Here is a 22903-nt window from a genome sequence, read left to right as displayed (position 1 = left end):
TCGATATGCACATATCATAAAAGCAGTACAAAAAGATAAAAACAGCATGTCGAAATAAATAAGACTGTACAAGTGGGATGATAATTAAAACACGGTGTGTCAGCATAAATTAGATAAAAAAGAATTAAATTGTTATGGACAGTCTTCTAAGTCTTAACAACCAAGCCCATTTTAAAAATTTTGCTACAGCACAAACAATAGGAGGGGCTGTATTAGTTAAAAGAATCCGTAGGGCAACAGAGTGCTGACGAGTCCCCAGTTCTCTGCAAATGGGGGCAAGCCAACGCGATCTGGGGCGACCATAGTCCTGGCATTCGAAAAGGAAGTGTGGCACCGTCTCTGGTTTGTCTGGACAAGAGGCACAAAAGCGTGATGTGGGCTGGGCTTTATTCCACCTTGAACAGAGATCCGCCAAAGGCAAGGTTCCTAGCCGAAATTTAATGTACAAGGACCTATCCATAGCCACTGTTATAATATCCATATATGGCTCATACAAGACAACGTCTTTGAACAACAGGAAAGCTGCGGTGGTTTTGCAATGCTGCTGGCTACTAGAACGCTTCACGTCAACCCACTCCCAATAAAGTTTTTTTAAAATCTTCTTAGGTGGAGCGGAGTGACTATGCCAGCAAGAAGCCAAACCCAGTTCCCCTAAAAGATGTTTTATGTCCTTCAGCCATTTGATGCTGCTCCAACCGTCAGCATGCATCACTTCTGCTAGACCATTGGCATACGATTGTAGCTCCGGGACCCTCCACAAACGTGCCCAGAGCAGAAGGGGGCGAAGCCGAGCCTGGTCCCTTATGGCTTTACAGCCAGTGTCCAAGAGCATTGGGATGGTCGGGCTGCTTGATGGAATAGCAAGAAGATCCTTGATAAATTTATTTTCGGCTTTACTCAATGGGTCGACTTTGCCCAAACCCCACAGTTCCGATCCATAGAGAGAAGCAGGGACTGCACGAGCTTTATAGATCTCCAATATGGGTGCAACACAATGTTTAGAGGAGTTATTGTATTCCTTAAGGAGGGCGCCCCCCACCCTTTTGTGGGCCAGAGTCATTTTATCAATGTGGGCAGACCAGCTCATTGCATCATTCAGGCGGATCCCCAGATAATCAAATTCCGCCACTCTTTCTAAGGGTATGGAGTTCAGGATTGGAGGGCGACCAAGTTTGCGGGGTGGGTGCATGACTAGGTACTTGGTCTTGTCTATGTTAATGACGAGGCCTTTAGTGGTACAGAAATCCTGGAAGCGGTTCAGCAAAAACTGTAGACCTTGGGGGGTTTTGGAGATGAGGAGGGTGTCGTCGGCGAACAACAGAGTTGGAATTTTTACTCCACCCAGGCTGGGGGCATCTGATGGTTCGCCCAATAGATGATCTACCACCCCGTTAATATAGAGGGAGAATAAGGTGGGGGCCAAAACACAGCCCTGTCTTACTCCCCTCTCGACCCTGATCTTATCGGTCTTTTCCCCATTCAACCCCCATCTAACCTGGGCATAGGTGTTGGTGTGCAGGTTAATGAGGAGGTTCAGTAGGTATGGGGGCATCCCTAAACCATGAAGCACCCTCCAAAGTTCCTCCCTTGGTACTAGGTCAAAGGCAGTCTTAAGGTCAATAAAGGCCAGATAAAGACTGCCTTTGCCCAGCACCACCACCTTCCAGTGTAACAACAAAAGCCTAAAGGCCTGTTCAATAGTTCCTGTGCCCGAACGGAACCCAGCCTGCATGTCGGACAGAATGTGATTGTCGTCCACCCATTGAGTAATTCTCCCCAAGATGGTTTTCCCGGCCAATTTCTGGCTGGAGTCTATTAGGCTTATAGGCCTATAGTTCCCGGGTAAATCCCGACTGCCCTTTTTAAAAATGGGGACCACCTCTGCACCTCTCCAGGAGTCAGGCACAAGCCCTCCCCCCATGATTGCATTGAGGAGTGCAGAGATTAGAGCCCCCCATTCTTCCGGGTAAGCACGGAGGATGTCCCCTGGTAGGCCATCCGGGCCAGCTGCTTTCAAGGGGACCAAGGTTTTGATCTGCTTTGTTACATCAAGGGGGGAAAACAGATCCAGGTCACGGTCTAGAGTAAAGGCTGGGATGTTAAAGGGATCATTAAGGGGGCCTTCAACAGCAGAGTACAGATTTTGGAAATGGGAAAACCAGGTCTGGGCATTAATCGCACAAGTCCTCCGGGAATCGGCGGGACGATTCCTTTTACCCACCATGTCCCAAAAACCTTTAGCATCTTTCCCTCGGCTGGCAGCCAGAAGGTCCTGCCAGAAGTTATCCTCCCATTCCATCCTTGCATTTTTCTGGCAGAGTGTGTAGTGTCTCCTGGCCTCCCTAGTCCTAAGCGGCAATTTGGACTTGACTGCCTCAATAAGAAGTGATTTCGCCTCCCTACACTTTTGGTTGTACCAGCCCTGACCCGGTCGTAGGCTAGGTTTCCTTCCGCTCGGGTGGGCTGGGACTACGAAGAGGTCGCCAATGGTCTGAATTATGTCACAAAACCTAGGTGCCACCTCCATCAGCCCTTCCTCTTGGCAATCAAGATTGGCCAGGGCTGAAACCAGAAGCTGCCTAATCGCAGAGGTTTTCTCCTCCGAAAGAGCCAGCTTCGCCCATTTTAGCCTTCGCCCACAGTTCGTGACCACTGACAGGTCTGGCGCGGGGTTACAAGGAGAACCACTCACGGTGCTGTTGACGCACCTGTGGGACAGGGTGAGGGACAGGAGATTGTGGTCGCTCTCCACAGAGGGTAAAACTACCATGTCCTCCACCATGCCCCACAGGTGTATGTCAAGGAGGAAATAATCAATCCGTGACGTGTGTCCTGGCCTATTGTAGGTGTGCGCCCCTATTTTGTCGGACCTGGTTCTGCCATTGGCAGCTCTTAGCCCAAACTCCATAACTAGGGAGTTAATCTGGAGGGCCACTTCTGTCCATTTTTTAACAGGGCCAAGCTCGAGGGGAGGAATCCCCCACCCATTATCAAGTTCCTCTTGATCTGCTAGGATGTCCAGATCCAGAGGCTCGAAAGTGCAGTTCAGATCACCTGCCAACAGTGTACAAGACCTGTATGGAGATGAGCGGAGCTGCGCTTCCAAGCAAGCTATAACTGGGGATTCTCTTCCCCCCTTAGTACCACGGGCATAAATGTTAAAAATATTTAGAATGACTCTGCCCTGGGAATTTCTAAGCAAGATGTTTAGGAGGTCGGGGCAGTTAGTGTCCTTCTCCTCCACCCTACAGTTAAGTGCGGTGGCTACCCAGATTAACAGACCGCCAGAGGGGCGGCCCCTGCCAGTTGCACTTTCCGCCGCCGGCAAGAAGTGGGTGGAATAACCCGCCTTGTGAAGGGGCACCCGACTCCAGGTTTCCTGGAACAGGCATATGGAGTATTGCTCCACGTGCTCGCTCCAATCCGGCAATGCCAGCTTCCTTTCGAGGCCCGCAACATTCCAGCTGAAAACCCTAATCTGGGGGTCCGTTACAGCTGCAATGCTACAATCCTCGACAGGGGGTGACAAGTCCGCAGGACCCACATCAGGGGGACCAAGCGTAGAATTATGGGAAGCCCCAGTCTCCCCCTTCCCCTCCACAGACCCGGCCGTAGCCAGAGTCTGCGGTTGGTAGGAGGAGCCATTGGATTTGGGGTATGGTGTTGACTCAGCGACAAAACCCGGGGCCACAACGACCTCCCCCGGATCATGACTGAGTCAACAACTCCCAGGTCCCCAGTTTGGTATCACTGGAGCTGGGGATAGCTGCTGGGAAGGAACCCCCGGGGTCAGAGGGCCATGGGCAGTGTTTTCCACCAAAAGTTGGCCCCCTGGGCTGCCAATGAAGGAGGGCAGTCCAAGGTGGATGGAGGGAGTGGTCATAATAGACCGTGGGTAAAAGAATGTCAAGTCGACTATGTCGATTCCCGAACCAGCCGTGGATTGACCTTGAGAGCATATAAATTGGGCAACCCTAGCATCTTGGAAATTTACAACCACGCAATCCCCTTCAAGCGATTTTTTCCCGTGTCCAATCCAACCCACCCTGCGCACACCAAGAATAATTCCATCCACTCCCGCAGGCAGGGGCCTGTTGTCTTTCAGCCAGTGGATGACCTTATTCTTTAGTGCCTGATGGTTTTCCCGCTGTGTACTCCCAATAGGGGGGACTTTCATGAGGATGACAACATACGGGTGGCACTCAGGGGGGAGGTTAACTGGGGGGCACTTGCGTCTACTGTTCTGGGGAGGACCCAGAGGGAGCCGATTTGTAGGTGGGACGGGAATAAATGCAGCCTTAGGGGTTGAGGCAACACCACCAGTTGCATCAGATATAACAACCCCAGGCTGCAAAGCAGGGCCCGTCCCTCCCTTCTTGTGTTGACTTGGGGCCTGGGTAGCCACCGAGGATATTGCTGCTGGGGGAAGGGTAGCATGCACGTTGGCAACATGAGTGGGACCCTTCGGCTTTATCTGTCTAGGACCAACCTTGGGAGCAGCCAAGATCGTATTCCCAGGTGCAGGGAGCTTGGGCGGCTGTATCAGTTGGTCTCCCAGGGGGGGTGTCTCTGGGACCTCTATCCTATTGGCCTCATCTGACCTATCAGTCCTATCCTTACTGGGCTTTGGCTGGTGCTTGAGAAGGGTCTTTAGGGCAAAGAAATTATCCCTAGTCGCCTGCTCAAAGCAGTCAAGCCTTTCCCCCAACCTCTTGACCTGGTCTATAAGTGGCAACACAAGAGACTTAACCATCTTCTCAAACGCCTCCATAGAGTGACCCACGTTGTCCTGAGCAGGCGTTAGTGGGGCCGACAAGAAGGGTGGTACTGTATCGGTAACAGCCGGGGCGCAAATGGCTGTCCCTGTGGATACCGGCCCTGCGGTGCTCTCGGGGGAGGGTCCCCTCAGGGGCAGGTACCTGGGATGGTTAGTGATCTTAAATGGGCGACCCTTTCTAGTGTAATGTGCCCTTTTCCCCTTCCTTTTGATAGGCTCCTGGGTGGGTTGCTTTTTGGTCGGCGCTTGTGGGACGGGAGCAGGAACCTCAGGGCAGTGTGGGGACTGAATGCCAGGTGCACCTACTAGAGAGAGCTCGTTGCATGGATCTATAAGCACGGCACATGAACTGGTACCGTGGACACCAGGCAATGAGCTTTCTACCCCCTCTAGACCACCCGTTGGGGGTGCAATAAGGGATTCCCCAGGTAAATCCCCAAGCAAAGGTGCAAGGGGAGTAGGATTTAGAGGGGACAACACTAATCCTGGCGATGGACTTTTGGCAGGAGGGAAGTCAAGTGAAAGGCGCCGTTCAGATATGGCAAGTTCATTGTCTATGACAGCCGCCACCCTTGTCAGGAATTTGTCCATAGAGCCAAACATAGCACCCCCGGGGGCACTCTCCCCGCAACCCCTCAAGGCCTTACCGGAGCGTGTAGACATGCTGAGATGCGGTACCACAGGTTGAAACCGGTACGGTAGATGAAAATGGGGTGGCCCTGCACTGCCTCCTCCTGCCCCTGACGGCCACAGACGGCCCGCCCTCTGCCCGGGCTCCGCCCGGCGCTGCCCGCGCGCGTCCCGCGACGCGGATGGAGAGCCTGGCCTTAGTAGCGCCTCCGGGCGCGAAGTCTGCGGGAAACCGGAAGTGCGCGCTGAGCCCGCTGGGAGCTGTAGTCTCCAGCCGCGCTGATGGTGTGATGGCGGCGAGACTTACAGCGTTCCCCACCCAGGGACTGGCGCTGTGTGCAGGCGTGTGCAGGTAAGGTTCTCCTGGCTCCTGGCTTGTCCCCCGCTCCACCGAGGGAGAGCCTGGCCTTAGTAGCGCCTCCGGGCGCGAAGTCTGCGGGAAACCGGAAGTGCGCGCTGAGCCCGCTGGGAGCTGTAGTCTCCAGCCGCGCTGATGGTGTGATGGCGGCGAGACTTACAGCGTTCCCCACCCAGGGACTGGCGCTGTGTGCAGGCGTGTGCAGGTAAGGTTCTCCTGGCTCCTGGCTTGTCCCCCGCTCCACCGAGGGAGAGCCTGGCCTTAGTAGCGCCTCCGGGCGCGAAGTCTGCGGGAAACCGGAAGTGCGCGCTGAGCCCGCTGGGAGCTGTAGTCTCCAGCCGCGCTGATGGTGTGATGGCGGCGAGACTTACAGCGTTCCCCACCCAGGGACTGGCGCTGTGTGCAGGCGTGTGCAGGTAAGGTTCTCCTGGCTCCTGGCTTGTCCCCCGCTCCACCGAGGGAGAGCCTGGCCTTAGTAGCGCCTCCGGGCGCGAAGTCTGCGGGAAACCGGAAGTGCGCGCTGAGCCCGCTGGGAGCTGTAGTCTCCAGCCGCGCTGATGGTGTGATGGCGGCGAGACTTACAGCGTTCCCCACCCAGGGACTGGCGCTGTGTGCAGGCGTGTGCAGGTAAGGTTCTCCTGGTTCTCCTGGCTCCTGGCAACAATTCTATGTATACGACTATAATGAAGATTCCCCTGCTGCCCGGGATACTTGAACTTTCCACTCCTGCTGGACCCGCTCCCCTGCGCCGGTGTTTTCGCTCACCACCCGCCGCCGCACCTTTCCACCTGTCCAATGATAGGAGAGCTTATCTGAATGGGGGCGGCTAGTGAGGGGAAGACAAGTCTGCCTGGTGGAAGATAAGTTATTTTTGCTATCTTGAGCTAAGGGCTCCTAAGTAATTTTATATTAAGGCAGGGAGGATGTGCTACAATTGAAGGACCGGCACTTTGAAACAAAATAAGTTTGAGTCGTTGAATTTCTTCCGTTACTTGGTAGTACACAGCATGAATCTGGCACCTCAACCTCCACCGTCACTGGAAATTCCTAGGTATGAAGAAGAAAGGCCTGCTGGAAGAAAACTCCTGATTCCTGACTCCTGAATCCTTACTCCAACTAGAAAAAGAGAGCTCAAGCAAACTCTCGAAAAACATGTTGTTCCTCTGGATCCTGATGTCCAGAAGCTTTCCTTGAGAAGCAAGGGCAGCAGGACTGTGGTGGTAGCACGCTGAGAAAGTTGGGACTTTTTTCCATGTATGAAGGGCTGGAGAAAAAGGAACAAGATGCTGAGGCTTCCCAAGGAAGGTTGTGCCCAGGGAGGGTAAGAAAACCAGGTTCATATCACTTTGAAAACTAGCTGAGTGGGAACCAGCAAAAAGGTATCCAACATTGTGAAGCCTTTCTGGTTGTGAAGTGCAGACCTGCCTCATTTTGATTTGAAGAAAATGACAGTCTCCAAGACAAGCATTGGACCTATGAAGCAACCGTAAAAGCTGTGAAATTCAGTTTCTCCAACTTGGAGCTTTTGGTACCAAAATCAATGGATTCAGCAGGAGCTCACTAACTTCAAGGGACCCTAATCAGCCATAGCTTTGGACCTTCTCCTGTTAGAAAATGTGACTTCTGTTTTAGTCACTATGGGTCTAATTTAGAATTTAGAGGACAGGTACTCCTTCATATTTGATCAAAGGTGAAACTTTGACCAGATTGACCTGCTTGGTATATTCGCTCTCTGTTCCATCCTGGTTGTCCTGAAATTGCTCCAATGTCTCAGCTAACCACGGACAGTGATTGTTGATTGACTCTTTAGTTTTTCTTGGCACTTTACACCCAACACATTAACACCTCTTATCACTGTTGATTTGTCCTACCATATTTTAATTATCTTGATGTTTTTTTTCATTACATGTTTTTTTTTCTGGAATTTAATTCTATTATGTTCTTTACTTTAAAATTGTGGCTCTTGCTTAAAATTAACACACATTTCTCGCTGGATTGCCTGCATGTGACATAGCTACCAGTGACTGAACAGAGATTTTCTCAGATCTGTGTGTTGACCTAATCACAGGGTATTTAAGTTAATAGAGATACTCCTTCCCAACGTAATACCCCTATTCCAAACATATTGCTACAGGCAAATGGCATATTCAGAGACAGTTTGGAGTGTATACGATAGTATCCCTTTATTACTCTTTTAGAGGGATGGGTGTAACTCGTGTAACTCCATGTAACATAATCACATGGAATTATCTTAGAAAGCCACAATATTATGCTTGAATTACATGAGAAGAGTAATTCTGCATTTAGCTTTATTTCTTAGCACAAAAATGCTCCTTTGCATCGAAAATCAAACGAGGATGCATTTTGCAGAAAGAAATAATGCTAAGTGCAACAGAACATGAATAGTTTTAGCAAGCAGCCACTCATGCTCACTAAATGTGCTCTCGGGGAAATATTTTCGGCTAACTTATTACTGGTATTTAGTAATATTTTGTTAGCAGATAATGCACTCTCACGTCAAAAATGAATGTAAGGATGCATTTTACACTAAGCAAGTGCTAAATGTAGAAGAACATGAAAAGCGTGCTAACTGTGCTCTCAAGTTACTCTAAATTACACAAGCAGGAGTAATCTCATAATTATTAGTAATTACTATTAAAAGAGTAATGAAGAATTACCCAAATGTCTCTTATTACTCTGGCATAATAGAAATTGTGCCTAGGTCTACTCTTTTACATACTGGTACATTCTGTTCTTAATTGGCCCTTTGCCCAGAACATCTAAATTTGCAATACGATTGGAATATGCAAGAAATATTCATATTCCGTTAGTACAAACAGGAAGGACTGTGACCTCTTTGAGCAATTACTAATAGGGAGTTGGACATTTCTGGGCTAATTCTCACAGGTATGTAAGAGTACATCAAACATTACTTCTGTTCTACTACTTTTCATAATCAATGCTTTCGTGAATTGGCCTCATGTTTACTGCTAAAAGGAGGCCTTCTAAATAGTGACAACAATGTATGTGTGACATGTTAGAAGTTATATATCCTCTGCCCAGTCTGCAAACTTTGAAACTTCCTCCCTGCTAAAAAAGCTAACCTTTTTGCCACATGACTTTTACAAAGCACTGAAGCCTAGCCATTCAATGCTTTCTTTCATCAGGCATTTCTTTTCCTAAATGGAGTGACCATATACATGTTTGGGAGGAATACACATTAATGCAGTTTGGACCTTTTCAATTCCAAATTTAAACCAACTCAACCTTTCAGTTTCTGAGGTAAATGACATGAGCACCATTACGTTCAGTAGAATTACACATATTAAGAGATTACTCCGAGTAATAATAATAATGATGATGATGATGAGAATAATATTGATAATAATATTAAAGGCAAAACATAATAATAATAATAATAATAATAATAATAATAGTAATAATCAATCAATCAATCAAAGCATTTATATAGCGCACTACTCACCCGAAGGGTCTCAAGGCGCTTGGGGAGGGGGGGTCCGCTACTGCTCGAACAGACAGGTCTTGAGCTGTTTCCTGAAGGCGAGGTGGTCTTGGGTCAGGCGGAGGTGGGTCGGAAGGGAGTTCCAAGTCTTGGCGGCCAGGTAGGAGAAGGACCTTCCTCCTGTGGTGGCTCTTCGGATGCGGGGGACGGCGGCGAGGGCGTGGCTGGTCGATCGAAGCTGGCGTGTGGGATTGTAGAAGTTGAGGCGGCTGTTGAGGTATCTTGGGCCTTGGTTGTGTAAGGCTTTGTGTGCGTGGGTGAGGAGACGGAAGGTGATTCTCTTGTTGACCGGGAGCCAGTGCAGGTCTCTCAGGTGTCCGGAGATGTGGCTGTGTCGGGGGATGTCGAAGATGAGTCTTGCTGAGGCGTTCTGGATCCGCTGGAGTCTCTTCTGGAGTTTGGCAGTGGTTCCGGCCTAGAGGGAGTTGCCGTAGTCCAGTCGGCTGGTGACGAGGGCCTGGGTGACCGTCTTCCTGGTCTCGGTGGGGATCCACCGGAAGATCTTATGTAGCATGCGCAGATGTTGAAGCACGACGAGGAGACGGCGTTGACTTGTCTGGTCATGGAGAGGGAGGAGTCCAGGATGAAGCCCAGGTTGCATGCGTGGTCTGTTGGTTTGGGTGCGCTGCCCAGGGCGGAGGGCCACCAGGAGTCGTCCCAGGCGGAGGGCAAGGAGCCCAGGATGAGAACTTCCGTCTTGTCTGAGTTCAGTTTCAGGCGGCTGTTCATCATCCACATGGCTACGTCTGTAATCCCTTTTTGTAGGTTGGCTCTGGCGGAGGCGGGGTCGTTAGTGAGGGAGATGATCGGCTGGGTGTTGTCGGCGTAGGAGATGATGTTGAGGTTGTGTTGGCGTGCGATGGCCGCAAGGGGGCTCATGTAGACATTGAAGAGGGTGGGGCTGAGCGAGGAGCCTTGAGGAACGCCGCAGATGACTTCGGTGGCTTCTGATCTGAACGGGGGAGGCGGACTCTCTGTGTCCTTCCGGCGAGGAAGGAGATGATCCATTCTAGTGCCTTCTCCTGTATTCCGACGTTGCTGAGGCGCTGCACTAGGGTGCGGTGGCAGACAGTGTTGAATGCCGCGGAGAGGTCCAGGAGGATGAGAGCCGCTGTTTCTCCGTTGTCGAGCAGGGCTCGGATGTCATCGGTGGCTGCGATGAGGGCGGTCTCGGTGCTGTGGTTGGCCCCGAAGCCAGACTGCGAGAGGTCGAGGGATCCGTTCGTCTCGAGGAAGGCGGCCAGCTGCTTGTTGACGGTCTTCTCGATGACTTTGGCCGGAAACGGGAGGAGCGAGATGGGGCCGTAGTTTTTGAGTTCGGTGGGGTCCGCTTATGGTTTCTTCAGTAGTGCGCTGAGTTCGGCGTGCTTCCAACTCTCCGGGAAGGTAGCGGTGTCGAAGGAGGTGTTGATGATAATAATAATAACACTACTACGACTACTACTAGTACTACTACTAATAATAATAATTATTATTATTATCATTATTATTATTGTTATTATCATTATCATCATCATCATCATATTTTGCCTTTATTGTAAATGAAAATCTAAAAATAAGCTTTCATCAGCTGTTTATCACCACGAGTAGTGTTACCCTCTACTTTATTTGGTAATAGAAATTACCGGAAACGTTGGGACTGATTGGTGTGGTGTGACTGATCCAACAGTTCAGGTTTATGTGTGGAGAAAAGGAAGGTAGGAGGAGTATAAGTTATTAATAAATATGTCATTTTCACAATCCAGTTTCAAAATCATGTTTATCTTGATAAATCTCCTACTCTACTGGCATTGAACCAGGCTTGCTTCACCATTGTTTATGTACACAAACCAAAGAATACATGCATGTTTATAATCTCACAAATGTGTTTTTCTAATGATGGATTTAAAACCCTCCTGTTATTTACTTTGGCCAAGATTGACCTGTGAACACAGTGCCTGCACTTGCTCAAATCTTGTGATGCATGCCCCACGCTGAGGGCCCAAACTGAGTGCTAACATGAGTGCCCACATACTTCTATTGAGTTAGAAAGCTTAAAATATCACTGCATCATCTCATGCAGGGCATCACACTGCTGCCTTGCCTCTAGCCCAACCAAAATGCATATTATTTTTACAACATCTAGAACTCACAAAGCATTATTGTACCATTTCATTCTTGCCTCACACTTGGCACTCCCCCTCATCCAACAAACCTATTATGTTTAAAAGTGATATACAGCTTAACTACGTCATTACCTACACATCATTTATAGCTGGAAATAATAACTGCTTATAATCCACAACATTATGAGACCATGCACTGTAATCAACTAAGACATACTTCACCATACATGTCCTGCCCAAAATGACCAGTTATCACATTTGTCTCTTCCTTGGATTCCTGAAACTCCATCTAGCCCCCAGCAAGAGGCCTTCTTCTTTGCTGTCCATAAAACCTAATGCAGTCTAAAGTGGGCCATCAACTACTAGCCCTGAGTTGGGTACTGAATATGACAATATTACCATTCTAGTACACAAGCAAATTCATGGCCTTGTCCTTCCCTTTACCTATCCATGCAGTCTTGCCTCACTAAGCCTATGGTACATTTAATTTCCTCCAGATTGCAGTCCTTCTCTCTTTTTTAGCTGTTCCACAGACAGGTTTGGCTCCGAAATTGGAGGTCGTAAACTTTATCACCTTGTTCAAAAGAGATCTAAAATACCTTCCTTGTTGACTTGAAGTATCCCTCAAGCAATATCTCTGTGGGATCCCATTCACGATCCATAATAATTATATAACAACTACATTCCGTTTTTTTAAATATACACATTCACATTAATACATATTACAAGTGATGTATAGAATTGAATACAAATAATTTAATTATATTTAGTACATTTATTGTTACATTTATTTTAAAGTGCAAATAAGTTATTAAATCATTGAATAATTAAATAAAAATATGTATTATTCTCATATATTTTTACACATTAAATTATGATTATTTATGTGCCTAACTATGTTAAATAATGTAATTTATTTTAATATTGTTTTGGGCCCCTTTTTGGTTGTAGTCATTTTAAAAGTGGAGTTTATGAATAGCAAAGGGCTTACTCTTTTGTGGGTGGTTACAGATGCCTCCCTGAAGCCCTCCCTGGTCCTCCCTTTACCAGACAGGTTTGTGAACAGCATTTGTAGTACTCAGTAGTTTCTATATAGACCCATGGATATTTATGTATTAAAACAAACAACAATAAATATGAAACATATGATCCCTCCTCGTCCATGTCAAAGGACATGTGTTATCTTAGTTGGACAATTAATTTCCTTCCATTGGCATACTTACAGTAATGAAAATGATAGACTTAGTGGTCTAACTGCGTTAAGCTATAGAACTCAAATGACAGTTCATGCATGCAGCAAACATTCATATTTAGGCTTCTGTTCTCCTGGAATGCCTATTCTCCATGAGAATGTTAGGTAATTATTTATATGTACATTATTATTATTGCATACAGTTATGAGGCAATTAGAAAACACATTATTTCTCCCAAATTTCAAAGAGAATATTTGCAGGAACACTATTGATTTCCATAGGGCATTTACAATTTTAAAAGCGTAACAAATAATGCAATAAATACATACAAAAAACACTAAGTGGAGCAGGCTTTCATAATTAGATTTTTATCTACTGCACGGGTATGTTGTCGATCTTTATGTACTCAAAAATCAATGGAGGGGGAAAAAGAAGAAGTTGTAGTTCATTCAGCTTCCTTAGGCTAGAGCAAAAAAATCAAGTAGGGGGGAAAAAACCACTTGTCCTGTGTTCCCAGGGTCTGTGATCACGTACGGAGGGTCATGATAGTAAAAAACCCTCATATGCGGACACAGGCGTTGGGCAGTATATCTTGGTTCTCCGCCATTCAGTGCCACAACAGCATTATCATTGGGTCTTTTCCTTTGTATGTTATTCTGACCTCCACATGGAGGAAGACCAACTGGAGTGACAGTAGTGGCCAGGAATAAAAATAGGGCGTGTTAGTGCTAAAGTGAGTGTCATATAAAATTCCTTATATCCAGTCTCAAGTGACCCGAGAAACTAGAGTCAGCACAAGTCCTCGTGACGGCAGCACTGCAACAGGTCTGCCAAGCTTGCCGAATCCCTTGATGCTGCCATAATCGTTATGAACTAAGGTACAGATACAACTTATCTACCTCCTAAATCATAAAGGTAGTGAGTAAACCACTGTTTTCACTTAAGAGCCAATATACACTCTTAATCACTTGGTCCTGACGAAAGCCTCTAGAGATGCCAGGAGGCTGAAACATGTTGACGGCTCTCACTATTGTGTAAGGCTAGTAACTAGGCCTGAAAACGCATGGATCTGTTTTTAGCTTCCTATACCAATGTTCTACAGAATAAAAACACTTGAGACCCAATGATAATGCTGTTGCGGCACTGAATGGCGGCCCAACGTCTGTGCCCGCATATGAGGGTTTTGTACTATCATGACCCTCCGTACGTGATCATAGACCCTGGGAACACAGGACAAGTGGTTTGTTCTCCTCCTACTGGATTTTTTTTCGATCTTTATCTAAACTTATTATTTTGAATGTGTAACAGTAAATACTACAGATAAATTGCAGAGTTCAACTTACATCTGAACTCAATAATATAATTAAGCTGCATCCCATTTTAAAAATGAGTCATGATAATTTTATGGTGAGCAATTTCCTTTTTTCCAATTCAGCTATGTGAATGTTTTTACTTCTGCTCTAGAATGAGCCCCGAGAAAGAGGCTCCAAATCTGTGCTCTCTGTAGATACAATGAGTCGGTTCATGAAGAAAGCAGCACTTGTAGGTTTACTTTACTTGCTCAAACATCCTCATCATTGAATGCACAGTTAATTTGCACTCACACCTGCATTTACCCATCTGCAATATTACCCCAAGATAAGTTATGACTCCCGTTTCCGTGAGGCTACAGTTATGGATTAATTCATATTGCAAAGGCTACAGAGGTCTCTTAGGACCAACATTCCCAGCTATCAGCTCGAACCCCCCGAATTTCCTCTTTTGACAGGTATTATTAAAGACACAAATGGGCTTCACCTTATGTTCCGGCTATACAGGGCCGCTGTGTCCTTACTCCCCAGCCGGGATGCTGGGGTGTATGCAGCCTGGGGGGGGGACCTGGGCTATCCTATCACTGACTCGCATGGAGTTGCTGCTGTGCCATAATACACTGAGTTTCCCCCAACCACAGGCTCAAGTTGCTGCATTTAAATTTCTCTTGAGGGCATACATGACGCCAAATAAATCACAGCACATTGACCCATCCCGTCTGCACACTTGTCTGCAAACTTGTCCCAGTTGTTGCTCTCCAGATGCAGACTTTGCACATATAACCAGTACATGTGATAAGATTATTGGGTATTGGAGGGTGGTCTTTGCAGAAATCTCCCATATGTTAGAGATGGAACTCACACGCTCACGGTTGCTGGCACTTATGGGATGCATGCATGATGTCTCCAAACCGAAGCGACGCTTTGTTGCCATTGCACTCCTCATTGCCAAAAGGGAGGTATCCCTGAATTGGGGCTGCAAGTTTACACCCAAATTGAAAACATAGATACATAGCATTGCATTCTGCAACACTAACAGCGACACATGTGCACTGCTGCAGTCTCCTGCAGTCTCCTGCTAGGCCCCTTGACATATGGTGGCCATTTCACTCTTACCTATTGGCTGTACAGGATACTGGAGACACCCTGTCCCCACAAAAACACACCTCTCTAGGTACTGGGATGAACAGGGGAACACAAGCGTCCAATGGGTAAACACTGACGCAATGGTGACTTGAGTGCACCCGACCTCCCCTCCCTCAGTGAGGATTGTCGTAATCAACATTTGTTTTGTAGACTTCTGCATGTTTATGGATCCGAAATATAACATTAACCATGGTCAAACACCAAGCTTTAATGTATTTCTTTTTAATTGTTTATTGTGAAAATCAATAAATACAATAAAAAAATAAAAAAAGATAAGTAATTAATATTTGTAACAAAATCATGCTTCAGCATTGAGGAGAGCATATGTCAGGGCAAAGATGCACAGGAAAAATTTAGAACACACAAAGGGCAAGAGTAAATCTTCTCCCAGAGTAGGACCAGAAGTGAAAAAAATATTAAATCTGTAAGGTTACCGAGGGGAGGGGTTTCTCCAATAAAAATAGAGTAAAAATAGCGAAAAAGGCGTGACGGCACGTATGCAAAACAGTTTTCCAATGTAGTTAGGAAATGTCAAAACATTTATAAGATTAAATCAGATAACAAGCAACTTTCACAGATTTCGAGGAATACCCTTCCATGTTTTATGAATTCCTCATGTTCATACATCTACCACCATACAAGGGTGTAAAAGAGTTAATAAAAATAACTATCTAGTAAACCAGCCGCAACCTGTTACTGTCTCCTTGGCTTAGCTCATATTTCTGTTGAGTCTGCCCTGACTCTATCAGAAAGATTTGCTGCCTTTCAAGTCTACCAGTATTATTAAAAAATGATTTGTTGTATGTCAGCAGAATTATTGTGGGAAGACTAGTTATGGTGAATATGTATTTCTATTCATACCTGAAGGAGAGGAGGGGCATCATGACTCACTCGTGTCTCATGAGTTTTGTTTCCTCCCCACACTCAAGAATGGTAATAAATAGCATAATACACTCCATATTTGTTTTCACTGAAAAAACTCTACCTTTTTAAAGCAAGGAAAGCACTAAAGTTCACCAGTTACACGTAACAGCGAAACTTCCACCCCTATAGATTTCAGATGTCTTCAGTGGCATGATATGTGCAGTCATAGCAGTGCATCATAGTGGTACAAGTTACACTTATATCAGAAACGTATAGCTGGTAAACATCAGTGCTTTTTTGTTTGAAAATTGTAGTGGTTTTTCGGTGAATTTGTAATGTTCTTTTTAGCAGAAGTTAAAATGTTACGACCTCTTCATGCATAGCTACACTTTAACTGTTGTTTTATCAGTGAATTTCTATGTTTTTTTTATAGTAATCTTTCATTATGATACGTCTGTTACCAAACCCCTACTGCACAATAAAAATACTCCAAATTCAGAAGAAAACGAGATATTTATGCAGAAAGCATGCTTTTTGTAATTTGGTATAAATCTTTTCAGTAGTTCCTTGATAAATGAAGGTTCAAAATGTGGTCCCCCACCTAACAAGGACCTTTCTGGAGGCTGAAGAAGTGGGCATGATAGGGGTTATCTCCAACACAGCCATCATTACCCTTCTCCCTAAGACGGGTAAAGACCCCCTGGACTGAATTAGTTACCACCTGATTTCACTGCTCAATGTTGATGCAAAGTGCCGGCCAAGGTGCTGGCTACTTGTCTGGGGAATTTCATTCCCCTTCTGATTCTTGAGTCTCAGATGAGTTTTGTCGCAAGCTGTAGCTCCTGAGACCATCTCCGCCTTTTGTTCCATCTCCTGTGGCAGAAGGATGACCCTTAAAAATTTCTGGCACTTTCCCTGAATGATGAGAAGGAATTTGACCATCTTGACTTCCACAATATTTTCCACGTTATATCACATGTGGGTTTGGGTAAGGACTTTATTGAGAAGGTGAGTCTTCTTTCTGATGACCTGGAGGCAGCGGTGTCTGGCTGTGGGCTACTGTCAGAAGCCTTCCTTGTAGTGTGTCCTCTTCCTCTATTTTGTTTCTTCTCTTCTTCGAGTTTCCAGTGGCTGTGATCTGCTGAACTTCTTGAAATGGGATCTCCAGAAGTGGACCTTCCTGAATCTCTCCTGCTTCAATTACATGTTTGGGATGTTGCCTCTACGTATTCCATGGACACTGTTTGTCTCCATTGATGCGGACATCAGCACTTACATCTGGAGCTGTCCCAAGCCAAGGCCTGAGGGCATGTGAAATTTTACTCTCTAGCATTCGTGTTTTCACAGGTGCTGCCTCAGGACGCTCCTCTCTGTGTCATCTAGAGTGGCAAGGGCAGGGACGGAACATCATTCACTTATCTGATGTTCCGTCACACACTTGCCTCCCTAACTGTTTCTCTCACTTTGGTGTGGTGTTGTCTCAACTAGCCTTGCCATCGATGGCCTGGTGAGATGTACTCCGGTTGCCAGGTGTACCACCGCTATTGCATGTGAAGGTCCCATTGTGGCACAATTCTGCTCTGCGCATTGGGAGGGGCACCATTATCATAGGAGTCTTGACGTGTGCTGGGTCTGCTCATGGTGGATCAACTGAATGATGAAGCTAGACCCAAGACCTTTCCCGTTCTGCATATGGAATTTGCCCTTCAGCTGGTAGACCTCTGGTGGTTCCTCTAGCTGACACACTGCCTGGCGGTAGCCCTTGGGCCGGCAACACCAGTGCTCTCCACTTCACCTGTAATGCAGAACATTTGCACTCTAAAGAGGTCTGGTCTCAGGCCTTTATGGAGTGCTCATCAAAGCTCTTCATTCTGGTTCTTCAAGTGCTGCGACTAGGCTTTCATGCCTGATGGGTCTACAAAGGCATACTTCCTGGAGACATTGGCTTCCCTCCTGACAGAGCAGGCCTTGGTCCGCAGGGTATCCTGGCATAAGTTCCTATATTTCAAGGTGTTTCATGATTGGTAGTGGTCACCATGATAACCCAAGTTGATTTCTCATGACCCCTGCTGGATATGCGATGCTGATCACTGTTTCATATCCTCTGAGCATATCCATCTCTTGCAGCCTACTGGGCGAGTATATGGTCTCAGCTTCGCTGTTACAGATCCTACTTAGTTCCCTCTTGCCTTGCCTTGCTCTCCTTCTTGATACCTCAGACCTTCCAGACCTCACCTCACATGAACATACCTCACTGTAGGGGAATGGCATGTGGAACTTCACCAAATTGCTGCTCATGAACTGTTGACATACAAGCTCAATGACAAACCAGATGTCTTTGAGGTGGTCTGGGGTCCTTTTCTCGCTTTTGTTGGCCCGATCCACCCTGAAGTGGTTGTTGAACCCCTTACCCATAGCACCCACAGGCCTTGATTGTTTCCTGCCTGGTTTTTTCAACACTTGGGTGGCACCAACCTAGTTGATTGTTTTCTTTCCTGTCCCTATGTATGTTGCCCCGCACAGGTGCCCCCCTCCCCCCCGCCCCCGGCACTCCCATGGATTTTCGTACATGTTTCTCCTGCCCCTCCGGGCCTACATATCTTCTGCCCTGCCCACTCACCCCAGGCTATTCCTGTAACCCCTCAGTCCCTTCCTACTGGCTGGTGAGCAATCCTGACCCTGTTTGAGGGGGCTGGCTCTTGCCCCCAGTACCGGGCCACGGCTCGTACTTTTGTCGGCGTGGGTATCCTGTGTGGGTTCTTGTCATTGTTTTCTACCTCTGTCTCTCTCAAACGATTTCCTCACCCTTTTTGGCAGAATGTTGGTTTCTATGCTTAGTACCTACCTGTTGTAGAATCTGTTTATGCTTGAAAAACAGAAAATTCCTTAATGTTGCAAACAAATTAAATGCTGGAGAAAAACAATGATGAATTTTCATCAGGTATCTATGCATTGCACTGTTGAGATCTCATGCTTCTTTGTGTAGGTCTCGTAATCAGTGATTCAACTAATGTAAAAGGCAGGGAATACAATCTAATCTCCCTTTTCCTCTTTTTGAATCACCCAGGTATTTTAGAGTTAAAAGAAGACACCATAGAGAGTTTACTGGCTGCAGCCTGTCTTCTACAGCTATCTCAGGTCATTGAAGTATGCTGCAACTTTCTCATGAAGCAACTCCACCCCTCAAACTGTTTAGGGATCCGGTCCTTTGGTGATGCCCAGGGCTGCCTCGATCTACTCAGGGTCGCTCATTGCTACACCATGGTAAGTAAGTTCCACATGTCAATATATTTGATTGAGACGTGACGTTTCCCATTGTGCTCTCTTGTTTCTTTTTTAATTTCTTTGTTGCTCAAATTCGAGAAGCTTCATATATCTATGATTGGCCTTCATTTTCGATGTGTAGCAAAACATATATTCCTGTTAGGTGTGTGAGTTAGAATATTGGAAACAAATGCAACCTATCACAATATTTTGTCCAATATATTAAAGATAAGACTATATTGGCAGATATGGAGCTACTGTTACCACAGATATAAATCTTCTTTGAAGACTTTATATGCAGACCGCAGGATAAGCGAGACCAGTTGTAGTGCTTTACATGAATATGGGCTTCTTTACACTGTCCTGAGGGAGCATCATTCATGGTGCCCGATGCTGTCTTATGGATGTGTGACAAAGCACCCCATTTGCCTAACACTAGACCTCTTCCCCTCCTCCTTCTAGCGTATGAGATCCACAGAATCTTTTTTTTTAATCACAGCGCATGTGTTAATTCAGTGCATTATGAACGCTCTATCTTTAAAAATATAACTAGCAGGGAATGTTCCTCAAGAGAGAGGGGGAAGTGAGTGGCAGCTGTTCTAATTGGCGGGACAGAGTCACTGGCAACCCTTAGGCTCAGCTAATTTAACCTGTACCCTATCTTAGTTTACGCTGTCCCACGGCGCAATTAATCTGATGTAGTGATCCAAGATGTAGGGCATCCCATGTAGTGAGCTACACCCCACAACACAATGAAACTGGTAGTGCAACATGATCATAAGGATTATTTTGAAGGGAGGAGTCCCAAAAAGATTTGCTGGTGTACCTCTAAATTTGACACCGCTGCACATATACTCCGATGTTGGTTGTGCTGATTTACAAAGGTGACTTACTTTGGATTGATGCAAACATCAGCGGCTGCTGCCATAATAAAATGGTAGGGTAGCACAGAGTCGAATAATACAAAAAATGCACTCACATGCTTTTCCATCTGACTGCCAGATGCCTCGCTGCTCCTCTTCTGGAAGTTCTGGGCCATCACAGGCTCCCAGACTCCCCACCCAATCCAGATGCTGCTCTCATGGTGTGAGAGCAGCACCTAGATTTGTCTGAGCGGCCTTTATAGGTGCTCAAACAGGGACTGGGAGCCAGTGTAATTTCGTTACCCAGTTGGTTGGAGAAATTCTAAGTTCTAAGCCTAAGACGGCCGCCAAACAGACATGCGCACTTACAGATGCCCTCCACGTCTCCTACCACTCAGTCCCTCACTAGTGTTGAGAGGATTGCCTGGCCCCACCCTACACTCAGCAGCATTGGCTGCCAGAGAAGAATAAAAGAAGAAAACATTTGTTTTATTACCTATTTTCTTTCAATCTCAGTGGGGCGAAGCTCCTGCATTATTGGGGAGGAGCGACTGCTGGTTGCACAGTTAAACCAGACTTTAACCACAGAGTAACACTGATCCTTGTGGCCTGCGCTGAAGCTTGTCGAGAACGGCACATGCTTGCCTTTTGCCCCACAACATACATTTTTATGATTTTCAGATGTAAAAAACAAATATTCCACCTTTAAATGGGGCATCTTGGCTTTGATTCCATGCCAGTGGAGCCTGCAGTTATATTTCTTGGTATCAAAATGGAAGCAAGAGTCTAGCACACTGTAAGCAGCGCTGAACTGATTCATTGCCAATGCACTGATGTGGTTTAATATGTTCATGTATGGGCTCATTCTCTTTTTTAGCAGAAAACATGTTCTATTTAATTGCCTCAAATTTGGGAATTAATCCTATTTAGGTTTAATTAGATTTATTCAATCCTTTCACACTATCTAGGCTGGCTTTTGTTTCAATGCTCTCCAATGTGTCACTGCGCCGTTCTGATTTGCCTCCTTTTTCACTGTGTTGATTGTTGCATCCTTATCTACACAGCTTCAGCGTTTTCTTGTTCTGAGATAATCTTGTACTGACCCCATCAATTAGATCAAGCTCACATAACAGACAAATCCAATGATTTGAATCTTTTATTCTCAATCTCCCCGAGGACATGCTTTTTTTTAAAAATTTGTTTTGGCAGTTTCTTCAACAAAGAGATGTATGAAGAGCTTCGCAACACAAAATAGGCATTTTGCCTTTTTCAGGATCCACATACCCTGAGCCAGATCACAAAATATTTTTAACTGGTTTTATGTCATGTCCTTAGTGGTACATTAACCCGTTCCGTGCATGTGTCGGCCAATGGCCGACGCGAGCACTACCTAGCGGGTGCTGAGAACAACCATTGGCCGACGCATCCTCGCCCACTCTGTAGATTGCCCGCACCACGGACATTCCGCCGCGGTAAACGGGTTAAGTCAGTTCTTGCTGCAATCACATTTTACCATTGTAGTATAAAAAAGTATTCTGGAGGTGATAATGTATGACAAAAAAGTGTGTGCATGTTTGTTATGTTGCTTTTTGTTGTAATGGTGATGTATTCTTTTGCTTTTGTGCTGCTGAGTATTTATGGTACATTATTGCAATGCTTTTTTGTGTGTACTGCGGTTGTTGTGTTGCCTTCTATTTTAATGTTTTGTGGAGATGTGCTCTTACGTTTAGTGCTGTTTTGTTACTTAGTGTATGTTATTATGTTCTGTGCTGTTGTATATTTCAGATCTGTCAACAAATGTTCTAATATTTCCAACCAGATGCATCAAATGCCATGAAAGTTCCTGTTGCAAGCAATCATTTGCCATTCTCTAAAGTGATAAAATAGTGTTACTTCTTCTCTTCAACTACTTACACCAGTCAGCCCAAAACTGTAGCAGAGATAATGTCTTAATTTAGTATTCCCAGTGATCACTTTGTGTGATATAGTTCCATCTATCCTACACAACTCACTCTCCTATATGGGGTTCTGCAGTTTTATTTTACAGCGGTCTTGGTAAGTGTGAAACAAAGCATATAATTTATTAAGAGGCTTTGGTCCTCATTATGAATTGAATAGTTAAAGGGAAATAGTTCTTGCTGTAAATAATAATAATAATGCAAGAGGTAGTATTATTGGAATGTGTAATGTCAATGTCAGTTTGATATATTGAGGGCGGAATAGACATGACATGTGCTTCAGACAGATTGTACTAGGTTCATCTTGGGAAAAAGCATTCTAGGATAGTCGTGGAGATGCTCTACTTCCAAACTGAAAATGGAACCTGATCTTAAGAATACCAGAATCTCAATTTGAGTGCAATCTCCCATTTTTAACTTTATAGGGATTTGCAGGTCAGTTCTATTTCACTTTCTGTTTTATCCAGTGATGTCATTGACTATTTGGTGCATCATTCCATAACTACATTAACACAGCTAAGAGTCCTATCAATACCAGATCAATTCTTCATCACCAATACCAATATCAGCAATGCTAATACCAACAATATCACATCACCACAGTATAACAGCATCACTAATAAAAGAAACAGCAACATCCCCGTCACTAACATCACCACCATGCCCACTACCAATACTAATACCACCACCATGAACACCACCAATACCATTGGTACGAATACCTCTGCTAGTAATACAAATACCACCTGTATCAATATTATCATCCCCAATAACACCACCACCAACTTCACATGATCACCAATAGCACCCCACCAATACCTCTATTACCAACCATTGGCAAAACCAATGTGTCTAGTTTTAGAATTAGGGTCTCTAGGTGGCAGAGGTTTGCACTCTATCCAAGTAGGGACC

The 22903-nt window shown here is 45.7% G+C and overlaps 1 protein-coding gene across 1 annotated transcript in view; it reads left to right on the top strand.

Annotated features, from left to right (window-relative positions):
- KLHL4 (kelch like family member 4) overlaps positions 1-22903 on the top strand; it is an 840437-nt gene that overhangs the window by 548078 nt on the left and 269456 nt on the right. The window contains exon 4 of the mRNA XM_086964616.1: positions 18974-19170. Coding sequence (XP_086820742.1) covers positions 18974-19170 — 197 coding nt within the window. The remainder of the gene's footprint in view (positions 1-18973; positions 19171-22903) is intronic.

This window comes from Lissotriton vulgaris, chromosome 4_1 (assembly GCF_964263255.1).
Source record: "Lissotriton vulgaris chromosome 4_1, aLisVul1.2, whole genome shotgun sequence".
NCBI classification, from domain to species: domain Eukaryota; kingdom Metazoa; phylum Chordata; class Amphibia; order Caudata; family Salamandridae; genus Lissotriton; species Lissotriton vulgaris.
This window is presented reverse-complemented; position numbering and strand designations above follow the sequence as displayed.